The 25,759-nt window shown below is 43.5% G+C and overlaps 1 protein-coding gene across 2 annotated transcripts in view; it reads left to right on the plus strand.

Moving 5' to 3' along the window:
• Window positions 1–25,759, plus strand: part of PCLO (piccolo presynaptic cytomatrix protein) — a 424,050-nt gene that overhangs the window by 235,030 nt on the left and 163,261 nt on the right. For both annotated transcript variants that reach the window (XM_084811197.1, XM_084811198.1), the window contains 2 exons: window positions 1,416–3,621; window positions 18,782–18,918. In XM_084811197.1, the coding sequence (XP_084667323.1) occupies window positions 1,416–3,621; window positions 18,782–18,918 (2,343 nt within the window). The remainder of the gene's footprint in view (window positions 1–1,415; window positions 3,622–18,781; window positions 18,919–25,759) is intronic.

The following is a 25,759-nucleotide window of genomic DNA, read 5'->3' on the forward strand; positions in this document are numbered from 1 at the left end:
ACCTACTTACCAGGATGTAAGCCCCATTAAATTCAATGGGGCTTACTTTGGAGTAGACAGATATAGGATTACACTGTAAAGCACTATGTTAATAATAGTGCAATGAAAATTAGAGCTAGCAAGGAAAGTGGTGCCAGGCTGAGGCCCTGGATGTTTCAGGGAGGTAATGTCCTGTTTCTTTGTTTGATCAGTCCCTGCACCTCTCTGGAAGTCCAGTGTTCTTGGTTTTGATCTGTTCTTTATGGTGATGAAGCATGTCAGAATGTCTTCATGGTTTTTAGAAGAGATTCTACATGGACAAAAGTCAGAGTTTCATCATTACAAAATTCTCAGTAGGCTCTGTTTAATGTCAGTGGAGACATTATTTTTGTCCTCAAAGGAGTCTTTTGGTTTGTCAGCAAAGGCTTTGATAGTGTAGAGTTAGAGTTTTGTGGAGAATCATTTCATGTTGAAAATTGTCATTTGCAACTTTCTCTTTTAGATGCTGAAGATTCTTTCTACAACGTTCTTATTTATGCCAAGTGTTTTACAATAGTTCTGCATTAGTCAAGGCCTGCATGCCATGTGACTCACCAAGTCAAATGCAAACGATTATACTGTAGCCCACCAAGACCTTGATGACCTTGCTGTAGCATAGGAGCGGCCCTGCTGGATCATACCAAAGAGCCATCTAATCCAGCAACCTGTTCCTAACCATGGCAAGCCGGTGCCTCCGGGAAGGCCACAAGCAGGCATGAGACCAACAGCCTTCCCTCACTATTTCTGCCTTAGGACAATACACTGTCTCTGAACATGGAAGATCAATTTAGCTATGATGGCTAATAGCCATTCGATAGATCTGTCCCCTATGAATTTGTCTTATCTTTTAAGTCTATCTAGGATGGTGATGAACACCACATCCTGAGGCAGTGAATTCTATAAATGAATTATGGGTTGCGCGAAGAAGGACTTTATGTGGTCTATACCGAATCGAATGCCAACCAGTTTCACTGTGTGACCCTGAGTTCCAGTCTTATGAGAGAAAGAGAGAGAGGGAGAGAGAGAGAGAGATCTTCATTTCTTTTTTCAAATCACTCATACTTTAATAAACATCCTATGTGCCCCTTTAATTGTCTTGTTTCCTAAACTAAACAGTTCCAGGTGCTTTGACTTTTTCTTGTAGAGAGCTGCTCCAACATTTTGATTATTTTGTTTACCCTTTTCTCCACTTTGTCTAGCTCTCTGATTTTCTTTTTGACCACAACTGTGCGTAGTCCTATTTTGCTGCCTGCTTGGGACCACAAAAACATGAGGATTGTCAAGCCCCTAGCAGTCCACAGTATATGTGAGTGGGTTGCCTTTGGCTTGGTGAATCACACATTGTGCTGGCCCATTTCTCCAGAATAATTAACCTGTATTTTTTTCATGTGCTGCAGACTAAGGGATCTTCAAGTGCAGCAGCATCAGGAATGCAAAAGAAGGTCAAGAGGACTCTACCCAACCCACCTCCAGAAGATGTTGCGGTAGGGACACAATCTGCCTTCACCACAGTGGGGTCAGTTTCACGTCGACGAATCTGTAGAAGCAATACCATGGCAAGAGCTAAAATCCTTCAGGATATAGACAGAGAACTGGATCTGGTCGAACGAGAGTCTGCCAAGCTTCGGAAGAAGCAAGCAGAGCTAGATGAGGAAGAGAAAGAAATAGATGCAAAACTTCGGTATCTAGAAATGGGCATCAACCGACGAAAAGAAGCGTTGCTAAAAGAAAGGGAGAAGAGGGAGCGTGCCTACCTTCAGGGAGTAGCAGAAGAACGTGATTATATGTCTGACAGTGAAGTCAGCAGCACCAGGCCTACCAGGACAGAAGTTCAGCATGGCTTGGAAAGACCACGGACTGCACCCCAAACAGAATTTGACCAGTTTATACCCCCACAGACCCAACCAGAAACTCAGTTTGCAACTCCTACGAGTCCTTATACTCAGTATCAGTACTCCTCACCTGCCCTTCCTACTCAAGCACCAACTCAGTACACTCAGCAGACCAATTACCAGCAGCAGCAGCCTTTATATCAACAGCAGGTTTCTCCTTATCAGACCCAGTCGGCATTCCAAACTGTGGCAACCATGTCCTTCACACCCCAAGCTCAGCCACCGCCAGCCCCACAGCCTTCCTATCAGCTCTCATCACAGCTGATGGTGATCCCACAAAAAACAAGGCAAACTTCATTATACCTGGAGCCCAAGATAACGACAAACTATGATGTGATTCGCAATCAGCCTCTCATGATAGCACCTGCATCTTCTGATAACACTTATGCAGTGTCCCGTTTAGGTAGTAAATACAGTACCTTGGACTTAAGGTTGGGTCTGGATGAAAGGAGCAGCATGGCCAGTAGTCCCATCTCAAGCATATCTGGTGACTCTTTTTATGCAGACATTGACCACCACGCATCACGTAATTATGTGCTGATTGATGATATTGGGGATCTTGCTAAAGGGACATCAGCTCTAAGCTCTGCTTATGGTCTACATGAGAAGGATCTGAGCAAAACTGATAGGCTCCTTCGAACTACTGAGGCCCGGAGGGTTCAAGAAGTCTCGGATTTCCTTGCACCACTGCAAACATCTTCTCGATTGCATAGCTACATGAAAACTGATGAAGACCCAATGGAAGATCCTTATGAACTGAAGCTTCTAAAGCATCAGATCAAGCAGGAGTTCCGAAGGGGTGCTGAAAGTCTGGATCACCTGGCAGGCCTTTCACAATATTACCATGCGGATACTAGCTACAGACATTTCCCTAAATCTGAGAAATATAGCATAAGCAGGCTTACTTTAGAGAAACAAGCTGCCAAACAGCTTCCAGCAGCCCTCCTTTACCAGAAGCAGTCAAAACATAAGAAGGCCTTGATAGATCCCAAATTGTCTAAGTTTTCACCCATTCAGGAAAGCAGGGACCTTGAGCTGGATTATTCAACCTACTTAACTTCCAGTACATCATCACTTGGGGGCATCACCTCCAGAGCAAGGCTTCTCCAAGATGATATAACATTTGGCCTTCGAAAAAATATCACAGACCAACAGAAGTATATGGGGCCAACACTGACACATTCCCTTGGTACAAGCCTTGGGGCTGCGCTGAGTGCAACAATGAGATCCACATTACAAGATGATACTGACAAACCCTATGGCAGCAGCAGTAGATCTAGGCCTTCTTCCCGGCCATCATCAGTCTATGGGCTTGACTTATCTCTAAAAAGAGATTCTTCAAGCTCTTCTTTAAGACTGAAAGCCCAAGAGGCCGAACCGCTGGATGTTTCCTTCAGCCATGCAGCCCCCTCTGGAAGGACGAAACCCACCAGTCTACCTATAAGTCAAAGTAGGGGACGAATCCCAATAGTAGCGCAGAACTCAGAAGAAGAAAGTCCACTAAGTCCTGTGGGCCAGCCAATGGGAATGGCAAGAGCTGCAGCTGGGCCATTACCACCTATATCTGCAGACACTAGGGATCAGTTTGGATCAAGCCATTCATTGCCCGAAGTCCAACAGCACATGAGGGAAGAATCACGAGCTCGAGGCTATGACCGGGATATAGCCTTCATCATGGACGACTTCCAGCATGCCATGTCAGACAGTGAAGGTAAACGAGACTTCAGACTGCTTTATTGCCCTCACAACACCAATCCTCATTTCTATGCATGTGTCTAATTTTGTCATCTTTGGGGGACTATTAATATTTCTTTTTTTTCTTTCTGCAGTTTGTGTGTGTGTGTGTATATATATATATATCTATATCTAGATAGATATACATATATTCTTTTCAGTGGGTCAGCTGAACAGTATGCTCAGATTCTGGATGGGTATATAGATAGACTTGCATGTTCAAGTCATACTTGTTTTGTTTCCTTTTAATTTGCGTGTGCATTTTTCTCTATATTTCTTGCTCTCTACATTCTTAAAAGTATTTTGGCTGGGGTTTTCAGAAGCTTTCATTCAGGATTGGTTTATCATCTTCTATTATGTTCAGGGGAATACATCTTCACTGAAATTAACCTTAGGCTGAAAATACCACCCAAAATATAGTCTTCATAACAACGTGACCCATCCTTTGCCCAATCTGTCCTTATAAGACGCCATCCTCTGTGCAATAAGCTTGTTGAAAAGCTTCAGCAGCCTAAACATTTCCAAGAGCCATAGAGCACAGTTTACAAACAAAAACCTTTATTAAAGGTATTCCCGTATATAATTCAGTGATAAATTATGGTTTTAAACCCTGATAGAACTATGAGTAGAAGCAATAGCGTTATGATAAGGTATTGTATTTTTGGAGACTTCATTATTACACCGTTATAAGCACACCTTCGTAAAGTGTATTGTGTTGGTTGCGTATGGACTTCTGTACATTAAAAAAACTATGCTGATGATATAAACGTATTTCTTGTTCAAATGGACAGGGCGATTAATATCCTCAGTAAATACATACATATAATTTTAATCCTATCCATCCTATCCATATGTATAAATCACCGCATATGAACCATAACCAGTAATTCTGCCATATAAGTGTATTTGTAAAATGACTCTGTGAAGGATATTACACATTTGGCAAAGTCCTACCTGCTCTTCCAAATATTGAGAAAAGTCTGAGAGGTAGAGACGGGTAGGAATTTGGAAAATTAAGTAAGAGAACAGCTTTAAAAAAAACACAACTCCCAAGTAAATATATGAATAAATGGTTATGGGAAGTCCACAGGCCAGGGCAAAAGCTTGTCTTCATGATGGTGCAGTTATTAAATGTTGCTTTTTAAAAAGCAAAGGAAAATGTTACGCTGATGTTAAGTATTAAAGTGTAAGTTATGTATCAGCATCGTTGGACTGGAGTAAAGTTTTAAATATTTTGAAAACTGTTTTAGAAGCAATTTCAATTTTTTTAAAAGTTAATGAACTCTTGCCTGTTTCTTACCTGTGTTTTTTTTTCTTTGTATGTGCTCTGTTGACTTTTTGTGCATATTATTCAATAAAAACACAATGCATGCACTGTTCTGTTTGCCAATAGCAATGATTGCTGTAAAACAAATGTTTGTATTACTCCAGATATTTATTACTCTATATTCCCCTGGCACTTCCTTCTTTACTTCAACATCATTTCTTCAGAAGAAAATGTTTTTATCTATAAAAATCACTTTGAAGGTGAGAGTCCAATGGAAAATGTGATGTAAAGCTACTTTTCTTATCTGTGATCTGACCTTTGTTCTATCAGAGAAGTATAAACAGATGGAGTTGAATCCAAAGGAAGTTAGTTGTATTTAGATGCCATTGAAATCAGTGGGCTTTAGGTTAGCCATGACTATGTCTTGCATTGATTTCTGTGGGATCTGTATAGGATCGATCTGGTTCCAACTTACGTTCTTTAGATTTGTAACTTGGTTTTGGCTATTCTGCTTTTTATGATTATTCTTTAACTATTTCTTAAAACTATTTTACAATTCCTTATGTGAAAAGATGTTTAAAACACCCATTATGGAAATTTCTGTGCCCCCAGATTCTACAGAAATTAAATGGAAATGGAGATGCAGGCACTCTTTCAGGATATAGTCCTTATCCCAAAGTGAAGTGGGAGCCACTCTCCAATATAGTCAAGGAATATTGAAGAAGAATAAGGAGAAAAGAGATTATGACTATAGTCATGTCACACAAAAGTATAAGGGCTGGACTCCTCCATTTTTAACCCCCTCACACCTTTCCCTGTCTGCCTGCCTGCCTGTCTGTCAATCTATCTAATCATAGCTCAAAGATGGCTGTACTTGTTTATAGTAATATTTATTTCACCTATATGTTTTAATACATAGGATGAATAAGGTAGATCTGATTACAGATGTGAATGCCCAGAAAGAAAGAAAAAACAGAAAAATTAAGGGGGAAATGTGGGGTTTTCCATTCCCCCCTTCCCAAAATACCTTTTGGGGGTTTTATCTGGAAAATTGAACAATTTTGGACTACAAAATATTTTCTTTTGGAACGATGAATACAGTGTTTAAGACAAGATGTTCAGATACTGCTGTCTGACCTTACTCACCCAAAATGATCAGTAATAGGAAGGCTTTTATGTAAGAACGCTAGAGATGCAACATTTCTGAAAGTTTTGAAGCTGTGAGGGGGAAATGTTTTTAACCCTGTCTATGAGATACCCAGCATAGCTATTTCTTCCATTCCTTACTAAAATTGTTGATCTAATGTATCGTTTACTGATAGACATTTAAGGATACTCCAAGTCATGCGCAGTTTCCCAAAATGTGACTAGAGTCACCATACCGTAATATGTGAAGAAAATGTGTATTCTTGACAGTTTGGGTTTTGTTCTATAGAGTCCTATGTTTCTGGACGTGTTCTGGTTAGATGCTGTAGCAGTCAATGAATGTAGCTCTAAATCCTACATGTGAGAAATAAGCTGTAGGCTATCTCACCACGGTCACCACATTTGACAGAGGAATGTGTGAGTTAGCCCATCTGTGTTTCTTCTCTTAAGAAAACAAACACACACGTTGAGGCTTGGGTCTATGAAACTTACTACTACCATTTTTAATAAAGTTGCCAGTTCGACCTTGCGATTAGGGAATGCTGTCCCAGCTATAACGCCTTTAACTGCTGCCACCAAAATAGGAACATAGGAAGCTGTCAGGTCATTGGTCAATCTAGCCCAGTATTGTTGACACTGACTGGCAGCAGCTCTCCAGGGTTTCAGGCAGGAGTTTTTCCTCCCCAATGTTGAGATGCTGGGGATTCTCCAGGGTTTCAGGCAGGAGTTTTTCCTCCCCAATGTTGAGATGCTGGGGATTGAACCAAAAAGCATGAGCTGTACCACTGACTTATGGTTGCCCTATACCTAAAAATAAACCCTCTAGACTTAAAGAAATGCCATTGCCTGGTTCCTATTTGTAGTGACACCGCCACAGAGACAGCCTTTCAAAAAGAACAAAAATTAAGGTGTTTGTTAAGGGGAATTATTTACAAACAGGAATAAAATGTCATTCTTCATTTAATAAATTGAGATTGCACAAAGGTTCTTGAATAGAGGGAGCAACCCTATAGCCCCTAGACAAAGTCTGGGGTGAGTGGGGGAGAGGATAGTTCAGATTCCTGGATCCAAAGTTGGAGCAGCACCCCAGCCTTGGAACCAGGAATCTGAGCTCCCCAACCCCTGCCCCTCACAGCCGGCATGGATAGAACCATGCTGGCTGCCTCCCCAAGCTCGCAAAAGCGACCTCAGAGAGGAGGGAAAGGGGGTGTGCTGGTGGATGGGGAAGGGAGGGGAGGGGAGTGGGAAGGCCCACTTACCCTCTATCCCCAGGCTGCCCCAGCCAACTTCCCTCCCACTCCACAGAGCCCCAGTGGGACAGGTGAAAAAAGCCAAAATGCAGCATAGGAAAAGCTCAGAGGCGAAGATTACGTCTGCCGCTCTTCCTGCTCTGCACTGGATGGACGTAAGCCTCTGAGTTCGGAGGCTTTTGGCCATCCCAATAGGATTATGCCCTAAATATGCTTGGTGACCATTCCTAATGGGTAAGAGAGTCTTCCCCAACTAAATAAACTCTCAGTAGCTTTTTCTTCAGCCCAGATTTCCCTAAACTCCATCCCAACCAATTCCTCATAAACAGAAAGAGATGCTGTACACCAGTCTTCCTCTGCCTCCAGCTCTTCCTGCTTCTTTTGGCATCTAGGATGATTCAGATGTTTGCGAGACTACTTTCTGCAGTTCCTTCTGGTCAGACAAAAAATAGGAACCTAAATTGTATTATGTATACCTTGGTTTGCTTATAAATTTAACATGTTTGGTATATGAATTTTAAAGTGTTGTTTATTCAGATAATAATTACAAATTTACTAACTACGTTTACTTCTAAATGTTTTTAATTGTAATGATAATTTTATGAGCAAACAAAGTTATACATAATACATTTTATGTCCCTAAGGCCAGGAGCCGGTGTGATGTAGTGGTGAGAGTGTTGGACCAGGAGACCTGGGTTCTAGTCCCCACTCAGCCATGGAAGCTCATTGGGTGACTCTGGGCCACAGGATTGTTGTTGTGAGGATAAAATGTAAGCTGCCCTGGGTTCCTTGCAAGAGGAAAAAAGGTGGGATATAAATGCTATAAATAAATAATAAATAAATAATAAGGTAACAATGTGACTTTAGATCTGTAAGGAGCACCAAAACAATAAATATTGCATTTCCCCCCAAATTTTCGTTCTTTTATGTGGGGAAAAATCCCCCCCCCTTCGCTTCAAAATGTAAGGAAATTTTACATCTCTAGATCTTATATCTTTTTGATTTCCTAGCTCAGTTCAGAATCTGTTTACAGTTAAGTCAATGATGCATCCCTGAAAATTCTCATTGTCCCCATTTGCTTCCTGGTAGGCAGCCCATGACAGGTATCCATCCCTGCTGTAATTTGTGGCACTTCAGTCAATGCAGCTGTTTATCAGGAGATGGAAGCAGCTCTGTCTGACATCTTCAGTGCCATCAACAAACAAATTTTCGTCACCGTTTTGTTGGGACTAAGGGGGAAGCCCTTGGTATGTGGCAAGGATAGAGTCTGTGTATCAAATGTACAAGTTTCCAACAAATCCAGCCCATTAAAACCATGCCTAAGCATCTTTAGATCTCAGGGAGAAGCTCTTCCCAGGATCGTTACACTGGACATCCCAATTTCCCTCCTTTCCTGACGTCCTCAAGGCTTTAATACGGCTTTCCTTCATTTACAGAATCATATCTACAGGTAGTCCTGGTAGAACAAAAGGATGAGATAATAGGCTGGCTGACGAAAGAGAAGAATTAAATCCATCTTCATGTATATATTTTTCTTCTTTCAAAACTGGCTCTAGCCCGTCCCCAACTATAGATACAAAATATTTTCATATGGTGTAAGCCAGGGCTGGGTAGCTTATGGCCCTCCAGATGTTTTGGCCTACAGCTCCCATCAGCCGTAGCCAGCATAGCCAATGGTGAGGGATTATGGGAACTGCAGACCAAAACATCTGAAGGGCCACACGTTGCCCACTTCTAGTGTAAGCCACCAATCGGTTGTCTTTCCATATAAGGTCACCAAGAAGCACAGCATCTACGTACACCTTTTCTGAAATAAAAGGTGGAACTTTGATCATTCTTCTCACTTGCACTTGTCAAATGTAACAAGATGTAGTGCCCACTGGAATTTTAAGCCACATTTGCTCTTACAGTCCTTTTAATGAAACAACAAATGTTTGCAACAACTTCTTTGAACCCATGACTTATATTGTGTGAAGTCTGCAGCTCCACAATCCAGCATCTGTTTCTGTGCTTGGAGTTCATTGGTTATCCTCATGGCAGGAAGTGGAAACTGTGTGCATGCTAAAGCAGCAACAGCAGTAAAACTCAAGGGTGATCCCTGGGACCATGCAGTGATAATGTCAGATACATTATGTGAATGCCTTTTCAGTAGCAAGTAGTGAATACATTCTTTCAGATCAAATAATATGATACTGATGGTATTGGTTCCTGTGATCAAGTGAACATTTTAATTGCATACATTAATATACTTGATTAAAATACAGTGTTGCTGTGTCAGGATTTTTTTTTTTTAGGATGCACAATATGAGCCACAGATATTGAAAGCTGTTAACCACTTGTAGGAAAGCAAAGCAGTACAACCTCAGAAACAAAATGTTTAACTACAAGTTTGCTGGGCTAACATTTTAATAATAATAAGCCAATACATTTATTCAATTTGATATCCTAAGTAAATAGTGTCTTTAAGCAGTTTAGAATTTTGGGATATGCGCACATTCATCAGAAACAAAGGTATTTGGAATGTATCAAAGAAACAGCATGCCAAAATACTTATTGATTTACTACTATGCCTTTGAATGAAGAGCCAGGTCATACAGTTATAAACTCCTCATTTCCCAAAGCGATGAGAAGTCTTAGAAGCAGACATCTGCAAGATCAGTTCACTTGTGAGGAAAGAGTACTATATTTAGATTGTAATATCTCTATATTTACAAATAGACAAAAGAAAGGTGCATACATCAAGCACCCATGACAGATAGTGCTAGTCTTTAAAGCAGCATCAGTTTCCTGCAAAAAAACATATGTTTGGGGGTTGGACTCGATGGCCTTGTAGGCCCCTTCCAACCCTACTATACTATTCTATGATTAACCCCCAGGGACCTTGTTTGCCAGCTTTGCTACATCTTTTTCTCCTTTACTGGCTTCCAAATTGTTTCAGGCCAGCCCTTACCCAAGTTGATGAGGTATGTTCAGTAGCTAGTAACCACCAGCCATCAAAACCAATTCAGTGTCTTTAGCTAGTAAGCATAAAAAGCCCCAGAGATAATCACTTCACTTGTCACAAGACGTTAGTGTTGTGCAATGTATTCATTTTATTGCAGGGCATGTTACTTTCTAAGTGTGTTTTTAATTGTGGGGAGTCAGACGAATGGCATAGTTAAAGTAACATATGACTAGGGCTTTCTTCACATCAGGCTTTTATCCTGCAATTGAGATTGCTCCTTCACAAAAGTTTGCAGGCTCTTTCCATGATGCCATGAACCTCCAAGGCGTCTGCTGCACTAAATGCCCTTTGTTCCGTTTTGAAATAGATAGCAGATAATAAGCTATCAAATTACCCCGTTGTGTTCCGCTTAAGTTCCCTCCGTGAAAAGAGGAAAAGCGGCAAGGAGAGGAATGAAGTCAATGAAAGATCATGGAAGACTTGGATATGGGGAGAAGGAGGGGGAAAGGGGGTGAAAAAGGGAGTCATTGCGATCCTGCATTTAAAATAGAAGCAGAAAGTCCCGTTTTAAATGCAGGGTTTTAGGCTGGTGTAGGGATACCCTAGTTTATGGCTAAATATGCTTCTCAATCCAATCATACATGCATTAAATGGAAGTAAGCCCCACCCACCCCCATCATTAAATGTGCATGGAACTGTAGTGTTAGGGAAATTGCAGCTCTAACCATAGATTTCAGATTTCCATTATGATAAATTAGGAAATGCTCTGTGAAATTTGACATGGGGGGTATGGCGGTGTGCTGGGTCCAGCTCCTCCCCCAGCCCTCCACATTCTGTGGCCCCTGCTCATTGCTGCCCCCAGTCTGCCCTCATCCCACCCACTTATCACCTGTCCCTATCCACATTTCCCCCTTATCACCTGAAATGCCTGCCCCCAGCCCATTCTTAACCCCTCCCTGTCCCCCCTCGCTTTTCCTGCTGTCCCATTCCCCATCTGCACCACACCTGATGCTGTTCTTAGCTGATGCAATTTTTCATTTGCACCACAGCATACTGGAATTCCTGCTCTTTCACCATGTCTCCAGGATATGTTTATAAGCATTCAGTGCTAACCCACTCTTATGGGAAATTATCAGTTGCTGATAAATACTTCCTCTTATGGTTGTATGATAAGGATCTTCCTATAATGTGCCTAAAATGTAGATGACAGTCCTGATAGGCTTGGTATTAATCTTTCACATCTTCAACACAACTGGGACAATTCAATTACCATCTTTATTGTTTTTCATTTCCACTAACTTTGTTGGGATCTTACTTGTATCGCTGCTCAGTGAATTGTTTGCTGCTTGAACCAACTCACAAAACCCTTGTCTGGTTAAAACCCTTGTCTGCACATCTTCACTTAATGGGACCTATATTTATTTTGCTTCATTAAAATAACGTTTATTGGAGCGTATTACATTGCTAAGAATTAAATTGTTAGCGCTTACTAGGTCTTAGCCTGGCCAGCTGCTGGATGGGAGACTGTTTTAGAAAACTGTGTAAGCCTGACTAGGCTCCCTGTAGGAAGATCACAACTTTAATCTAAAAATATTGTTCTCCGCTGAATTTAGAGCAGTAACAGCGATAGGGCATGTAAACAAACCTTGAAAGCTGCTACTTCTAGGCAAAGAAGCTACAGGAGGGGATGCCTCAGAGCAACCTCTGCTTTGCCAATGCAACTTCCCCAACTAACCCCCCTCCCGCTTTTGCAGGAGACCAGATGCATGTTTTTTAAGAATGTAAGAGCAGTACTGGATCCGATCAGCATTCTCTTCCCACAGTGGCCAACCAGATGCCTATGGGAAGCCCAGAAGTAGGACATGTTTACTTCACAAAAGCGTGTCTAGATGCCTGCAAGGGAGAAACGGCAAGAGGTGGGAGTTGCCGTGGAAACATATTAGGCAGAAAAACATCACCACTGGCTGTTCACTTATTAAAATAACTCTTCCTGAAGCTTCTTCGCCAAGAAGCAGCTTGTTGGGTGCTTTTGTGCAGCCATTTATTGCACATGGTTACATGTATGGGTGAAGAAAAACAGACATTCGGAAAGGTTGTGGAAGTTATTGAACACAAATCCTTTACTCTGAAAACAAATACCTTAACATACAGTGTATGTTTAACTTTGTTGTTCTTGTTCAGTCGTTAAGTCGTGTCCGACTCTTCGTGACCCCATGGACCATAGCACGCCAGGCCTTCCTGTCCTCCGCTCTCTCCCGGAGTGTGCTCAAGTCCATATTCATTGCATCGGTGATGCTATCTAGCCATCTCATCCTCTGCCGTCCCCTTCTCCTTTTGCCTTCAATCTTTCCCAGCATCAGAGTCTTTTCCAGGGAATTTTCTCTTCGCATTAGGTGGCCAAAATATTGGAGCTTCAGCTTCAGTATCTGTCCTTCCAATGAGCAATCAGGGTGGATTTCCTTTAGGATGGACTGATTTGACCTCCTTGCAGTCCAGGGGACTCGTAAGAGTCTTCTCCAGCACCACAGTTTGAAAGCATCAATTGCCTTCCTTATAGTCCAGCTCTCACAGCCATACATTACTACTGGGAAAACCATAGCTTTGATTATGCGGACCTTTGTCGGCAAGGTGATGTCTCTGCTTTTTACTATGCTGTCTAGGTGTGCCATAGCTTTCCTCCCAAGGAGCAAGCGTCTTTTAATTGCATGGCTACAGTCACCATCTGCAGTGATCTTGGAGCCCAAGAAAGTAAAATCTGTCACTGCTTCCATTTCTTCCCCTTCTATATGCCAGCAGGAAATGATGGGGCCAGATGCCATGATGTTAGTTTTTTTAATGTTGAGTTTCAAACCAACTTTTGCACTCTCCACTTTCACCCTCAACAAGAGCCTCTTTAGATCTTCTTCTCTTTCTTCCATTAGGGTGGTATTGTCTGTGTATCTAAGGTTGTTGATAATTCTCCCAGCAATCTTAATTCCGACCTCTGATTCATCCAACCCGGCATTTCTCATGATGTACTCTGCATATAAGTTAAATAAGCAGGGTGACAATATGCAGCCTTGTCGTACTCCTTTCCCAATTTGGAACCAATTGGTTGTTCCATGTCCGGTTTAGGGATGTCAGGGAATTCCGCCACGGATCTCGGGGAGGCCGAATGCCAGCGCATTCGGCCCCCCAAAATCTGTGTCGGAACGGCCTGCCCCCCTGCACCCCCCGCAGATCCCCCCAGGATGAAACTTACCTGGGGCGGATATTCCGGGTGGCGGCAGCTCCGGTGGCGGCTCCAGCGGTGGTTCGGTGGCGGGAGCTGCGGCGGCCGGTCTTCCGACCGGGTGCCGCCACCGCCATTTCCCATGTAAAAAAAAAAAGATGTGATAGGCTACATAAAGATTTACATAGCCTATCACAGCTAGGTTTACAAAAAACATGATAGGCTACGTAAATCTTTACGTAGCCTATCACGTCTGACTTTTTTAAAAAAAACGCGCGTACGCAAATGGCCGCAGCTACGGCCGCCGCCATTTGCGTTCTTTATTTTGGCCCGTCTTAGTCTACGTAAATATTTACGTAGACTAAGACGGGCCAAAATAAGGAACACAAATGGTGGCGGCCGTAGCCGCCGCCATTTGCATACGCTTTTTTTGTTTGTTTGTTTATTACCCAGCCATGATAGGCTACGTAAATCTTTACATAGCCTATCACGTCTTGAAAAAAAAAACACCACAAGTCTGCAATTGGTGGTGGTGGTGGCAGGCTGGCAGCTGGTCGGAAGACCAGCTGCTGCAGTCGCAGCCGCTACCACCTGGAAGATCTGCCCCAGGTAAGTCTCATCCGGGTGGGGGATCTGCGGGGGGTGCAGGGGGGCAGGCCGTTCCGACACAGATTTTAGGGGGCCGAATGCACTGGCATTCACCCTCACCGAGATCCATGGCGGAATTCTCTGCCATCTCTAGTCTTCATAGAACCGATCAACCTCAGCTTCTTCGGCCTCAGTGGTTGGGGCATAGATTTGAACTACTGTGATGTTGAATGGTTTGCCTTGGATTCGTACTGAGATCATTTTTGAGATTGTACCCCAGTACTGCTTTTCCCACCCTTTTGTTGACTATGAGTACTACTCCATTTCTTCTAAGGGATTCTTCCCACAGTAGTAGATATAATGGTCACCTGAATTAAATTCGCCCATGCCTGTCCATTTTAGTTCACTGATTCCCAAGATGTCGATGTTCAATCTTGCCATCTCATGTTTGACCACTTCTAGCTTACCTTGATTCATTGACCTTACATTCCAGGTTCCTAAACAATACTGTTCTTTACAGCTAGGGATGTATGAAAATCACTTACCTTTCAGGGATTATGCTGATGGTGCGGGGGGAGGTGTTCCGTCCCTCCCCCCAGAATCCACGCCGGGGAGGGAGGCGCTCCATTCCTCCCCCCCCCCGGAGTCCTGGCCGGCCGGCTGAGCTCCACCGCCGTTTGCGTCCCTGCAGTCAGTCGTGATAGGCTATGGAAATGTTTACATAGCCTATCACGGCTGATTAAAAAAAAAAAGAGCGTACGCAAATGGCGGCGCCCATGGGCACTGCCATTTGCGTTCCTTATTTTGGCATGTCTTAGTCTACGTAAACATTTACGTAGACTAAGACGGCGAAAATAAGGGGAATGCAAATAGCGTAGCGTCTACGGTATTTGCGTTCCCCTTATTTTCGCCGTCTTAGTCTACGTAAATGTTTACGTAGACTAAGACGTGCCAAAATAAGGAATGCAAATGGCGGCGCCCATGGGCGCCGCCATTTGCATACGCACGGTTTTTTTGTTTTTTTTTTAATCAGCCGTGATAGGCTACGTAGACATTTATGTAGCCTATCACGGTGTTTTTTTTTTAATTTAGCCATGATAGGCTATGTAAATTTTTACATAGCCTATCATGTTTTTTTGTTTGTTTTTTTAAACCTGGAAATGGCAGTGGCGGCAGCCGGTCGGAAGACCGGCCGCCGCCGCCAAACCGCCACCGGAGCCACCGCCGCCAGGAAGATCCGCCCCAGGTAAGTCCCGTCCCGGGGGGGTGGCGGGGGGGCGTTCCGCCACCAATTTCGGGGGGCCGAATGCGCTGGCATTCAGCCTCCCCAAGATCCGTGGCGGAACTTTCGTACATCCCTATTTACAGCATTGGACTTTCTTTTCACCACCAGACACATCCACAGCTGAGTGTCCTTTCGGGTTTGGCCCAGCCGCTTCACTCTTTCTGGTGCTACTTGGAAATACCCTCTGCTCTTCCCCAGTAGTATATTGGACACCTTCCGACCTGAGGGTCTCATCTTCCGGCGTCATCTCTTTTAGCCTTGTGATACGTTCCATGGGGTTTTCTTGGCAAGAATACTGGAGTGGGTTGCCATTTCCTTCTCCAGTGGACCACATTTTGTCAGAACTCTCCGCCATGACCTGTCCGTCTTGGGTGACCCTGCACGGCATAGCTTATGGCTTCACTGAGTTACGCAAGCCCCTTCGCCACAACAAGGCAGTGATCCATGAAGGGGATGTTTAACTTTATGCTTATCTTTATGTTTAACTTTACAGTGTATGTATGTTTTCACCCTTACAGTGTAGTTCAAGTAAACCACACACAGAAATAATTTAATATAGTCTATTAAATGGATGTAAGGATTGAAGAATTGTCTGGTTTAGAAAACTCCAGGTGTTCTTACAGAAACAATTCAACAGTGCATCTTGACTGTAAATAGTTTTGCCAGGTTCTCACCCAGAAAGAGCTCCATACAGGGATAAATGTGCTGTTTGGCACCATCAGTCTGTACTCTCTTCCAACTTGCCTCTGGTGGACACACTATGTTCACTTAACAGCCAATGGAAGAGAGACTGAGCAGTGCAGGAGATCCGGGAAGCAGAAGTGATTGGTTGGATCTCCTGGGCAAGCATGGAGATCTTAAGGAAACTGGGCTCTCATCTGTGTGAAAATTTGGCAATTAAACACTTTGATATATTGATTGATTTATATTTCTACTTTGTGGCACAGGATCAAAACAGACATTTAAAAATAAAAATAAAGCCGTAGTCTTATGCATGTTTAGACAGAAAAAGGTCCTACAACTCCCAGCATGGCCTAAAATACACTTACAAACCTAAAACCCTCTTTACATTAAGGGCTCCTTCACACTGAGCTTTTATCCTGTGATTGAGATTGCTCCTTCATGGAAGTTTGCGGGCTCTTTACGTGATGCTGTGTCCCTCCAGGGCGTCCTTATAAATGCCCTTTGTTCCGTTTTGAAATAGATCGCAGATAATGAGCTATCAAATTACCCTGTTCTGTTCCGCTTGAGTTCCCTCTGTGAAAAGAGTAAAAGTGGCAAGAAGAGGAGAGAGATCAATGAAAGATAATGGAAGATTCAGATACCGGGAGAAGGAGGGGGAAAGGGGAGGGGGGAAAGGAAGCACATGAAAAAAGGGAGTCGTGATCCTGCATTTAAAACAGAAGCAGAAAGCCCCATTTTAAATGCAGGGTTTAGGCTGGTGTAGAGTCTTGCATCATTTTCAGAAAATGTCCAGAATCAGATTTTGGTGGACACAGAAGATGGGGAATGCTTCAGAACTTGGAAGCATCTGCCAAGAATGTACACCTGTGTACACCTTTACAGCTGTTATATATGTAAGGCACAATAGACATGCCCCATGCAGACGTTAGTGACTGTGATGGAACTCAGGGCAGGAGATAGTCTATAAGGAGTGGTACAGAGTGTTTTGTCAAGCCACCTGCTAATGGGAAATATCTCAGAAACCTATTCTAAACAGAATATTTAAGCAACCAAACAAGGCCAAATAATTTGTTATGGCATTCTGACATATACAGGGTGTTTCAAAATGATGGACCCAATTTCAAAGCAGTATATTTCACGATTGCAACATGTTACAATTACACCAAAAGTTACAACAGTTTACTGAGTTATCAAGTTTATCAGGTTATCAAGCCTCATGATTAAACGTCGCCTTAACACACGCCAGACAGTCATATGAGAGATCGCAAGTTCTCGGCTGGCACGACAAGTGGACTTGTGTGGGCTATGCTGAAAACTCTCTTGAATTCTTCTCACGTTTTCTTCTGAAGTGCGTGGTCTCCCTGTGCTCTTCCTTTACATAAACAGCCTGTTCCCTCAAATTGTCAGTATGAACAACAAATGCTCTTTGGCTTTGGCGGATCAATGCCAAAACGCCGTTCAAATGCATGCTGCACCGCAATTGCAGAATTGCAGTCTTGCTGAACTGCAGAACGCAAAACGCCTTGTGTTGCAGGGTCGCCATCTTGTGAATGACTGAGGCTTAGGGATGTACGAAAGTCACTTACCTTTTCGACGGGGTGATTCGCGGTGGGGGAGAGGCGCTCCGCACCTCCCCCCGAAATCCTAATCTGGCTGGCTCCGCTCCGCGGAGATTCCGCAGCGCTGCCGGCCGGGGCCGCCCACAGCCGGACATCTGGCTGCTGGGTAGCCTGCAGGCAAAAAAAAAAAACGGCGTACACAAATGGCAGCAGCTATGGTGGTCGCCATTTGCGTTCCCTTTTTTTTCGCTGTTTTAGCCTACGTAAATATTTACATAAGCTATTATGGGGGGGAAAGGGGGAACGCAAATAGCGTAGTGGGCGCCATATGTGTTCCTTTTTTTCCCCGCCATTTTAGCCTATGTAAATATTTATGTAAGCTATTATGGCGGGGGGGGAAAGGAACACAAATAGCGCCCACTACGCTATTTGCATTCCCCTTTTTTTCGCCATAATAGCTTACGTAAATATTTACGTAGGCTAAAACAACGAAAAAGGGGAACGCAAATGGCAGCCACCATAGCCGCCATTTGCGTACACTGTTGTTGGTTTTTTTTAGCTTGCCTTGATAGGCTACGTAAATACTTACGTAGCCTATCACAGCCTCCGCAGGGATGCAAATGGCGTCCCTGCGTTAGCTGTGATTGGCTATGTAATTATTTACATAGCCTATCACAGCTACGATGAGGAAGCAACCGCCATTCGCAAGTCAGCACGGACGGCAGCAGGTAAGTGCTCCGTTTCCCGCGCCTTTTGTGGGGGGGGAGGGGCTTCGTTCCGCCACGGATTTCGAGGGGCCGAATGCACTGAGATCCATGGCGGAATTCTCTGACATCCCTACTGAGGCTAGGGGCTGTTTGTGTGCTGAGAGAGGAATCTAGCGGTAATCATTTGAAACTCTATGCCCCACCCTTTCAAGTGGTAAGAGTTTCATTCATGGGCGGTTTGTGGTTGCAGAGATAAAGCGATTTCAAATCAGGTCCATCTTTTTGAAACATCCTGAACTATTAAGTGTCCACAGTCAGCAAGACTGTGCTTTCTCTATCACTTCCTACTAACCTTCTTCCACTCTTGCCTGCTATTTTTGCTTTAAAATGCATGGCCAATTATTAACTGCTATATGCATGTTGACTGCGCACACCGGATTATTGCTCTTCTCACATCTCTGGCTCAGAACCTATGACGTGTCCTTGGTTTTCAAAGCCTACCACCTGCGCCGGGAAGAAACAGATTGGTTCGACAAGCCCCGAGAGTCTCGTTTGGAGAATGGACATGGTTTTGATAGAAGACTGCCAGACAAGCTAGCCCATTCAAGACCACCAAGTCAGCATCAAGACCAAGTAAGAAGGCTATGTTTTAAACTAATTCTTTAAGAAAGTTTGTGATCCATGCTATCGCCTACAGCTCAAGTCAGTATACACAGGCCACTCAATTTGTCAAAGTGAGGTTTAAGGAAATGCCACTCTCCCTTTCTAATACTCACTGTACAGAGAAAGGAAAAGATTACAGGTTTAGGGGTTGCCTCAAAGACCCACAACTATAGCAAGACAGATTGAAAGTATGTTGGCAGATACACCAAAAAAGTCGAATGGTTCCCTCTCCTCCCCATGGTAAAATTAATGTATTGAACTACTGATAAATTGCTGCCTTTTATAGACACTCCAAACATGCCCTCTGAGGAAGCCACCAGACTCTACCCATTGGTAAGGCCAACCCTGAGCCACAGAGCAGTCTTCACAATCATTGTGGAGTGAGGTAGTAGTCTGTAAAAGTTGTCTGCTCTCCTGCCAGCTCCTTGATGAGCGCTACATCCAGAGTGCTCATCAAGGAGCACTCCTTCCAGAGACTACCCAAGCAACTCAAGTACTTACCTGGGGTTAGTGCTGCCCCAAATGTTCATGAAGTTTGATTTTCACTGCAAAGATATCCACTTCAGGGGGTAAAACATGTATACACACGAAATGCTACCATCCACTCTTATGTAGCACCTGTTTGCTGCCATTCTTTCTCCCAGTCTCCTGATGCTTGGAAAGGAAGGGAACATGTCCCCTCTGCTGAGGTAAGTGAAAAATTGCAAGAAAAGGAGAATTCATTTCACAGGGGTGGAAATGTTCATAAAATCCCTGCCTCTCCTTTTCACTAAACACATCCACAATCATGAAGCCAATTGTCTATGCGACTCTAGCCCTCTTTAGGTGTTTAGAAAGTGTGTAAGCTGTTTGTGTGAGGAAGGGAAGGAGGCACAAGTAGACTATCTCTGCACACACTATCTGCATTTTTGTCACCCTTGATGTGTAGAGGATGACTATAGCAGAGAGCCACCTCTGTCTGTCAAGGCTGTCTGTGTGATTCACACAGACAGCCTCCATGGGGAGAGGAGGCTGTCTGCTGCAGAGAGTTGCCCTCTGCATGTGGAGGATGACAAAAATGGGGACAGAGGGCAGAGCTAGCACACTGATACCCATTCCCCCTCCTTACTTGTAGCGCTTATGTGCTTTCTGAACAGCTGAAGAGGGCTACATTGACACATTGTTGTTGTTGTTGTTCAGCCGTGAAGTCGTGTCCAACTCTTCGTGACCCCATGGACCATAGCACGCCAGGCCTTCCTGTCCTCCACTCTCTCCCGGAGTGTGCTCAAGTCCATACTCATTGCATCGGTGATGCTATCTAGCCATCTCATCCTCTGCTGTCCCCTTCTCCTTTTGCCTTCAATCTTTCCCAGCATCAGGGTCTTTTCCAGGGAGTTTTCTCTTCGCATTAGGTGGCCAAAATATTGGAGCTTCAGCTTCAGTATCTGTCCTTCCAATGAGCAATCAGGGTTGATTTCCTTTAGGACTGACTGATTTGACCTCCTTGCAGTCCAGGGCACTCGTAAGAGTCTTCTCCAGCACCAAAGTTCGAAAGCATGAATTCTTCGGTGCTCAGCCTTCCTTATAGTCCAGCTCTCACAGCCATACATTACTACTGGGAAAACCATAGCTTTGATTAGACGGACTGTTGTTGGCAAGGTGATGTCTCTGCTTCTTACTATGCTGTCTAGGTGTGCCATAGCTTTCCTCCCAAGGAGCATGCGTCTTTTAATTGCATGGCTACAGTCACCGTCTGCGGTGATCTTGGAGCCCAAGAAAGTAAAATCTGTCACTGCTTCCATTTCTTCCCCTTCTATATGCCAGGAAGTGATGGGGCCAGATGCCATGACTTCTACAAAATCCCATGATTGGAAAATAAAACACAATCTCTTTTTAGGGTAGTACCTTTTACACAATTTTTGTGCCTGCTCATACAGCTATCATGCAATTTTGTTGGATGCCTCGCAGGTAAACTCTATTGTGGGATTGCACAGCCTATGGCTTTCAGATGGAGGCAGATGGGATTAACCAACTGGTCCAGGGTCAGCTAGATAATCATTAGCCAGGATTTGCATTAGCAGTTCCCATCACAAATTGTGTATGAAATGTGAGGTGCAATCCTATTCACATTTACATGCAAGTAATTAAGAAATAGGACTCACTTCCAAGTCAACATGCATAGGACTGGCTTTTTATCATTTTAAAAATGACCACTCGCACAGTGATTTTTGGCCTCAGCAAAAGTGAGGATATAGAATTCTGTTTTCAGCTTAGAAGAACACTGAACAGATACTTGCTTATTACATGAGTACAAGTTTATCCCTGGTGGGCATGCATGTGTTGGCTGGGTCTGTTGCTGAGCATACTGGAAAAAAACAAAGCCTCAAACACAGGAGTGTAAAAGGGACTGCTCAAAAACCAAATTGCGTTTTATTTTCCAACCACAGGATGTTGTGCAACTTCAATGTGTGAATGTGTGACATATGCACTTTGTTTCACAGTTATGCAACTTTTCAGTCGACCTTCATAATGTTCCAAGATATAGATTCCATGCTAACCGTACATATGACATATTTACGTAATACGTTGTTTACATACAGGAGTAGCTCAGTGGAATAGGTCCATGTCTGGAGAAGGTAACATGGCTCCCTAATCAGCCTCTGAACTCTGAAGAGACGCGGAGTGGAAGCAGGACTGACCTAAGATGTTGCATGATATGACCCAAGAGTTCTACCACAGACTCTCTTGCAATGGCAGAGAGGATGCTGGATACAACTCTTGGGTCCTGTATGGACCCAAAAGATTCTCCTGACACACAAATCTAAGGTCACATTGCTATGTCATATGCACCCCTAAACATCACTCATCACTCAGGTTCCCAAGTGTTGGGTTTGGGGGTAATACTGACCCAAATTATCTCCTAGCCTTACTATCATAGGAAAATGTAAGTACATTGTTCAGACTACAGTAAACTAAAACAAAGATCCCGTTCAAACATGCAGAAAAGGCACATAATGTAATACTCCTGGGTCTGCCAGTTCACACTGCAGCCATTGGGCTACTTGTTGGAAAACTGTTCTAAAAAAAATGCTTCCTATATGTGGGAGGCTAGCGTGACAAAAAGAAAGGTCTCCGACTTGCTTTCTTCCTGCTGTAATGTCCATGTATAGGGAATGTACTTTTCTAAAACTACGAGGAGCATTCAAATACACAACTTATCACCTGCAGTTCAAAGCTGTAAAGTCCTAGGTGAATTGTGCCATGTGTTTTTTCTGCAAAGTTAGATCAGTTACATCCCTATTCTTTAAGGGGCTTTTCTTTGCTTAATTTGTATTCATGACTCCTGTCTGTTAACATTAGCGCAGCGCCGAAAATTTATCCCGCATTTTTTCCAACCATTCTCATTCAATGTGATAGAAAAGAACTTGCTTTCAAAAAGATGTGCAATGGTGAAGAAAATTTAGGAGATATGGGTTGGGTTTGGGTTTCTTGTGTTTACATAAGAAGATAAGAAGAGCCGTGCTAGATCAGACCAAGGGTCCGTCTAGTCCAGCATTCTGTTCACACAGTGGCCAACCAGTCGTCAACGGGAAACCCATAAGCAGGACAGGAGTGCAACACCACCCTCCCGCCCGTGTTCCCCAGCAACTGGTGTTCTCAGGCTTACAGCCTTTGATACTGGAGGTAGCATAGAAGCATCAAGACTAGTAGCCATTGATAGCCTTCTCCTCCAGGAATTTGTCTAGCCCCTGTTTAAAGCCATCCAAATTGGTAGCCATCACTACATGTGACTGCAAATTCCATAGTTTGACTATGCACTGTGTGAAGAAGGACTTCCTTTTATCTGTCCTGAATCTCCCACCAATCAGCTTCATGGGATGCCCTGGTTTCTATTATTACGAGAGAGGGAGAAAAATGTCTCTGTCAGGAGCTCCCTGGCGGCCTCTTACAGTAGACTCCAATAGCCAACTCAAGACACAGACAAAAGGATTCTTTTCAAAGCTTTAATCCTTTTACAACTTAATGACTCTTTCAGATGCTAATCACCAGCGGCTAGAGCAAGGAACAGCAGAGTGGCCTAAGCTTCGAATAGGCAGTTGATCCCCGTTTGAAAGAGAGTCACTTGAAGACCCAGAACTTATGGGCTAGGGAGAGATCCTCCCTCTTTCCCTCGGGTCCATGGGAGGCGGCCATTGCTTGCACACCAAACGGGTGCTACGCCTCCTTTCCCCACCCTCCATCGCTCGTCACTCTCTGCGTCCGGATCAAGCATCTAGCAAGCCTCGTTCCCGCACTTCCTCACTGCTAGGATCACTATCTAACTCAGGAATGCCAGCAGGAGGAATCTCTGCCAGCTGCTGTGCCTGTGAGGGATGAGCTGGCTCCTCTGCCACGGATTGCTGTTCCTCCTCAGAATCAGAACTGCTCTGGGGCTCTATGGGCTCAGTTTCCACCCTGACAGTCTCCTTATCCACATTCTGTACATCATGCATAATTTTGTATACCTCTATTGTGTCTCTCCTTACTTGCCTTTTTTCCAAGGTAAACAATCCCAACTGTTGTAATCTTCCCTCATAGGGGAGTTGCTCCAGCCCCTTGATCATTTTAGTTAACCCTTTTTCCAGCTCTACAATACCTTTTTTAGGTGCAATACACAGTATTCGAAGTGTGGTCGCATCATAGATTTATATAAGAGCAATATGAGTAGGGATGTACGGACTGTGAAAAATCCACTCCGACTATATTTCGTGGATGGTCAGGTGTCTTTTGTTCCATTGTCCACTCAGGGACAGATGCATTTTTTTCCCCATGCAGAAAAATACGCAAATAATTACATAAGAGGTTTTGTAACAATTTACATACTTTACCTTAGTACGTAACATTTAATGTATTGTCCCCCATTCCATTCAACTTTTCCTTAGCAGAAATTTGCATATGTTGCTACAAATGAATATGCATAAATTTGGGGGAAGTAAAACACACACACACATCCGAAAGTCCATGCAGCCTGAGGGGTCATTCCACAGCGGATTCCGCAGGTTGGATTCTGAGAAATCTGAGCTCATTTTAGTCTGTCTCAAATTTCTCTATATAAGTATGCTATTGGGAGTTTTATTCACAATTCCTTTCCTAATTATGCCTAACATGGAGTTGCCTTTTTTATAGTGACTGCACACTGGGATGACATTTTCATTGAGCTGTCCACCACAACCCCAAGATCTCCTTCTTGGTCGGTCACTGCTAGCTCAGATCCCATCAGGCTATACTTGAAGTTGGGGGGGTTTGCCCCAACATCCATCACTTTACACTTGCTTACGTTGAACCACTTTTGCCATTTAGATGCCCATTTCCCCAGTTTGGAGAGTTCCTTTTGGAGCTCTTCACAATCCCTTTTTGTTTTAACCACCCTAAATAATTTGGTGTCATCTGCAAACTTGGCCACTTCACTGCTCACTCCTAATTCCAGATCATTTATGAACAGGTTGAAAAGCATTGGTCCCAATACAGATCCCTATGGGGCCCCACTATTTCCATCCCTTCATTGGGAAAATTTACCATTTATTCCTACTCTCTGCTTTCTGTTCTTTAACCAGTTACTGATCCATAAGAGGACCTCTCTCTCTCTCATTCCATGACTGCTAAGTTTGCTCAGGAGTCTTTGGTGAGAGACTTTGTAAAAAGCCTTTTCAAAGTCCATGTAAACAATGCCTACTGGATCACCCCTGCCTACATGTTTACTGACACTCTGAAAGAACTCTAAAAGGTCAGTGAGACAAGACTTACCTTTGCAGAAGCCATGTTGATTCTTTTTCAGCAGGGCTTGTCCTTCCATATGCTCACTAATTTTATCTTTAATGATGCTTTCAACCTATTTACCTGGAACAGACAATAAGCTAACCAGCCTATAATTTCCCAGATCCCCCCAGACCCCTTTTTAAAAATTGGTGTTACGTTGGCCATCTTCCAGTCTTCTGGTACAGAGGCTGATCTTAGGGACATGTTGCATATTCATGTTAGAAGATCAGCAATTTCATATTTGAGTTCTTTAAGTACTCTAGGATGGATACCATCTGGGCCTGATGATTTATTTACTTTCAATTTATCAATAAGGTTGAGAACTTCATCTTTTGTCACCACTATTTGCCTCAGTTCCTCAGACTCCCTTCCTGAGAACATCAGTTCAGGCACAAGTCTCTGTCCTATATCTTCTGCAGTGAAGACAGATGAAAAGAATTCATTCAGCTTCTCTGTATTCTCCTTACCCTTCTTTAGTACCCCTTTAACTCCATTGTCATCCAGTAGTCCAACTGCCTCCCTAGCTAGTTTCCTGCTTCTGATACATTTAAAGAATTCTTTATTGTTGGCCTTGATGTTGTTTGTGATATGCTCTTCAGAATGCTTTTTTGCATCTCTTATTGTCTGCTTGCATCGCCTTTATGCAAGCTTGTGCTTTCTTTTGTTTTCCTTATTTGGGGAAGACTTCCATTTTCTGAAGGAAGTCCTCTTTTCTCTTATATCTTCCTTGACACTGTTCATTAACCATGCTGGTGACCTCTTGGACTTGGTACTACCTTTCCTATCCTGTGGTATACATTTTAACTGAGTTTCTATTGTTCTGGTTTTGAATAACCTACAAGCATTTTGAAAGGATTTACCCCTCTTGTCTCCCCCTTTCAGCTTCTTTTTAACCAGTTCCCTCATTCTAGAGAAGTGTTCTCTTTTGAAGTCAAATGTGACGATTGGGGGTTGGACTCGATGGCCTTGTAGGCCCCTTCCAACCCTACTATTCTATGATTCTATGATTCTATGATGTTGGACTTCCTGGGCAATT

This window comes from Heloderma suspectum, chromosome 7 (assembly GCF_057233095.1).
Source record: "Heloderma suspectum isolate Gila_16-S chromosome 7, 16-S_ref, whole genome shotgun sequence".
NCBI lineage: Eukaryota > Metazoa > Chordata > Lepidosauria > Squamata > Helodermatidae > Heloderma > Heloderma suspectum.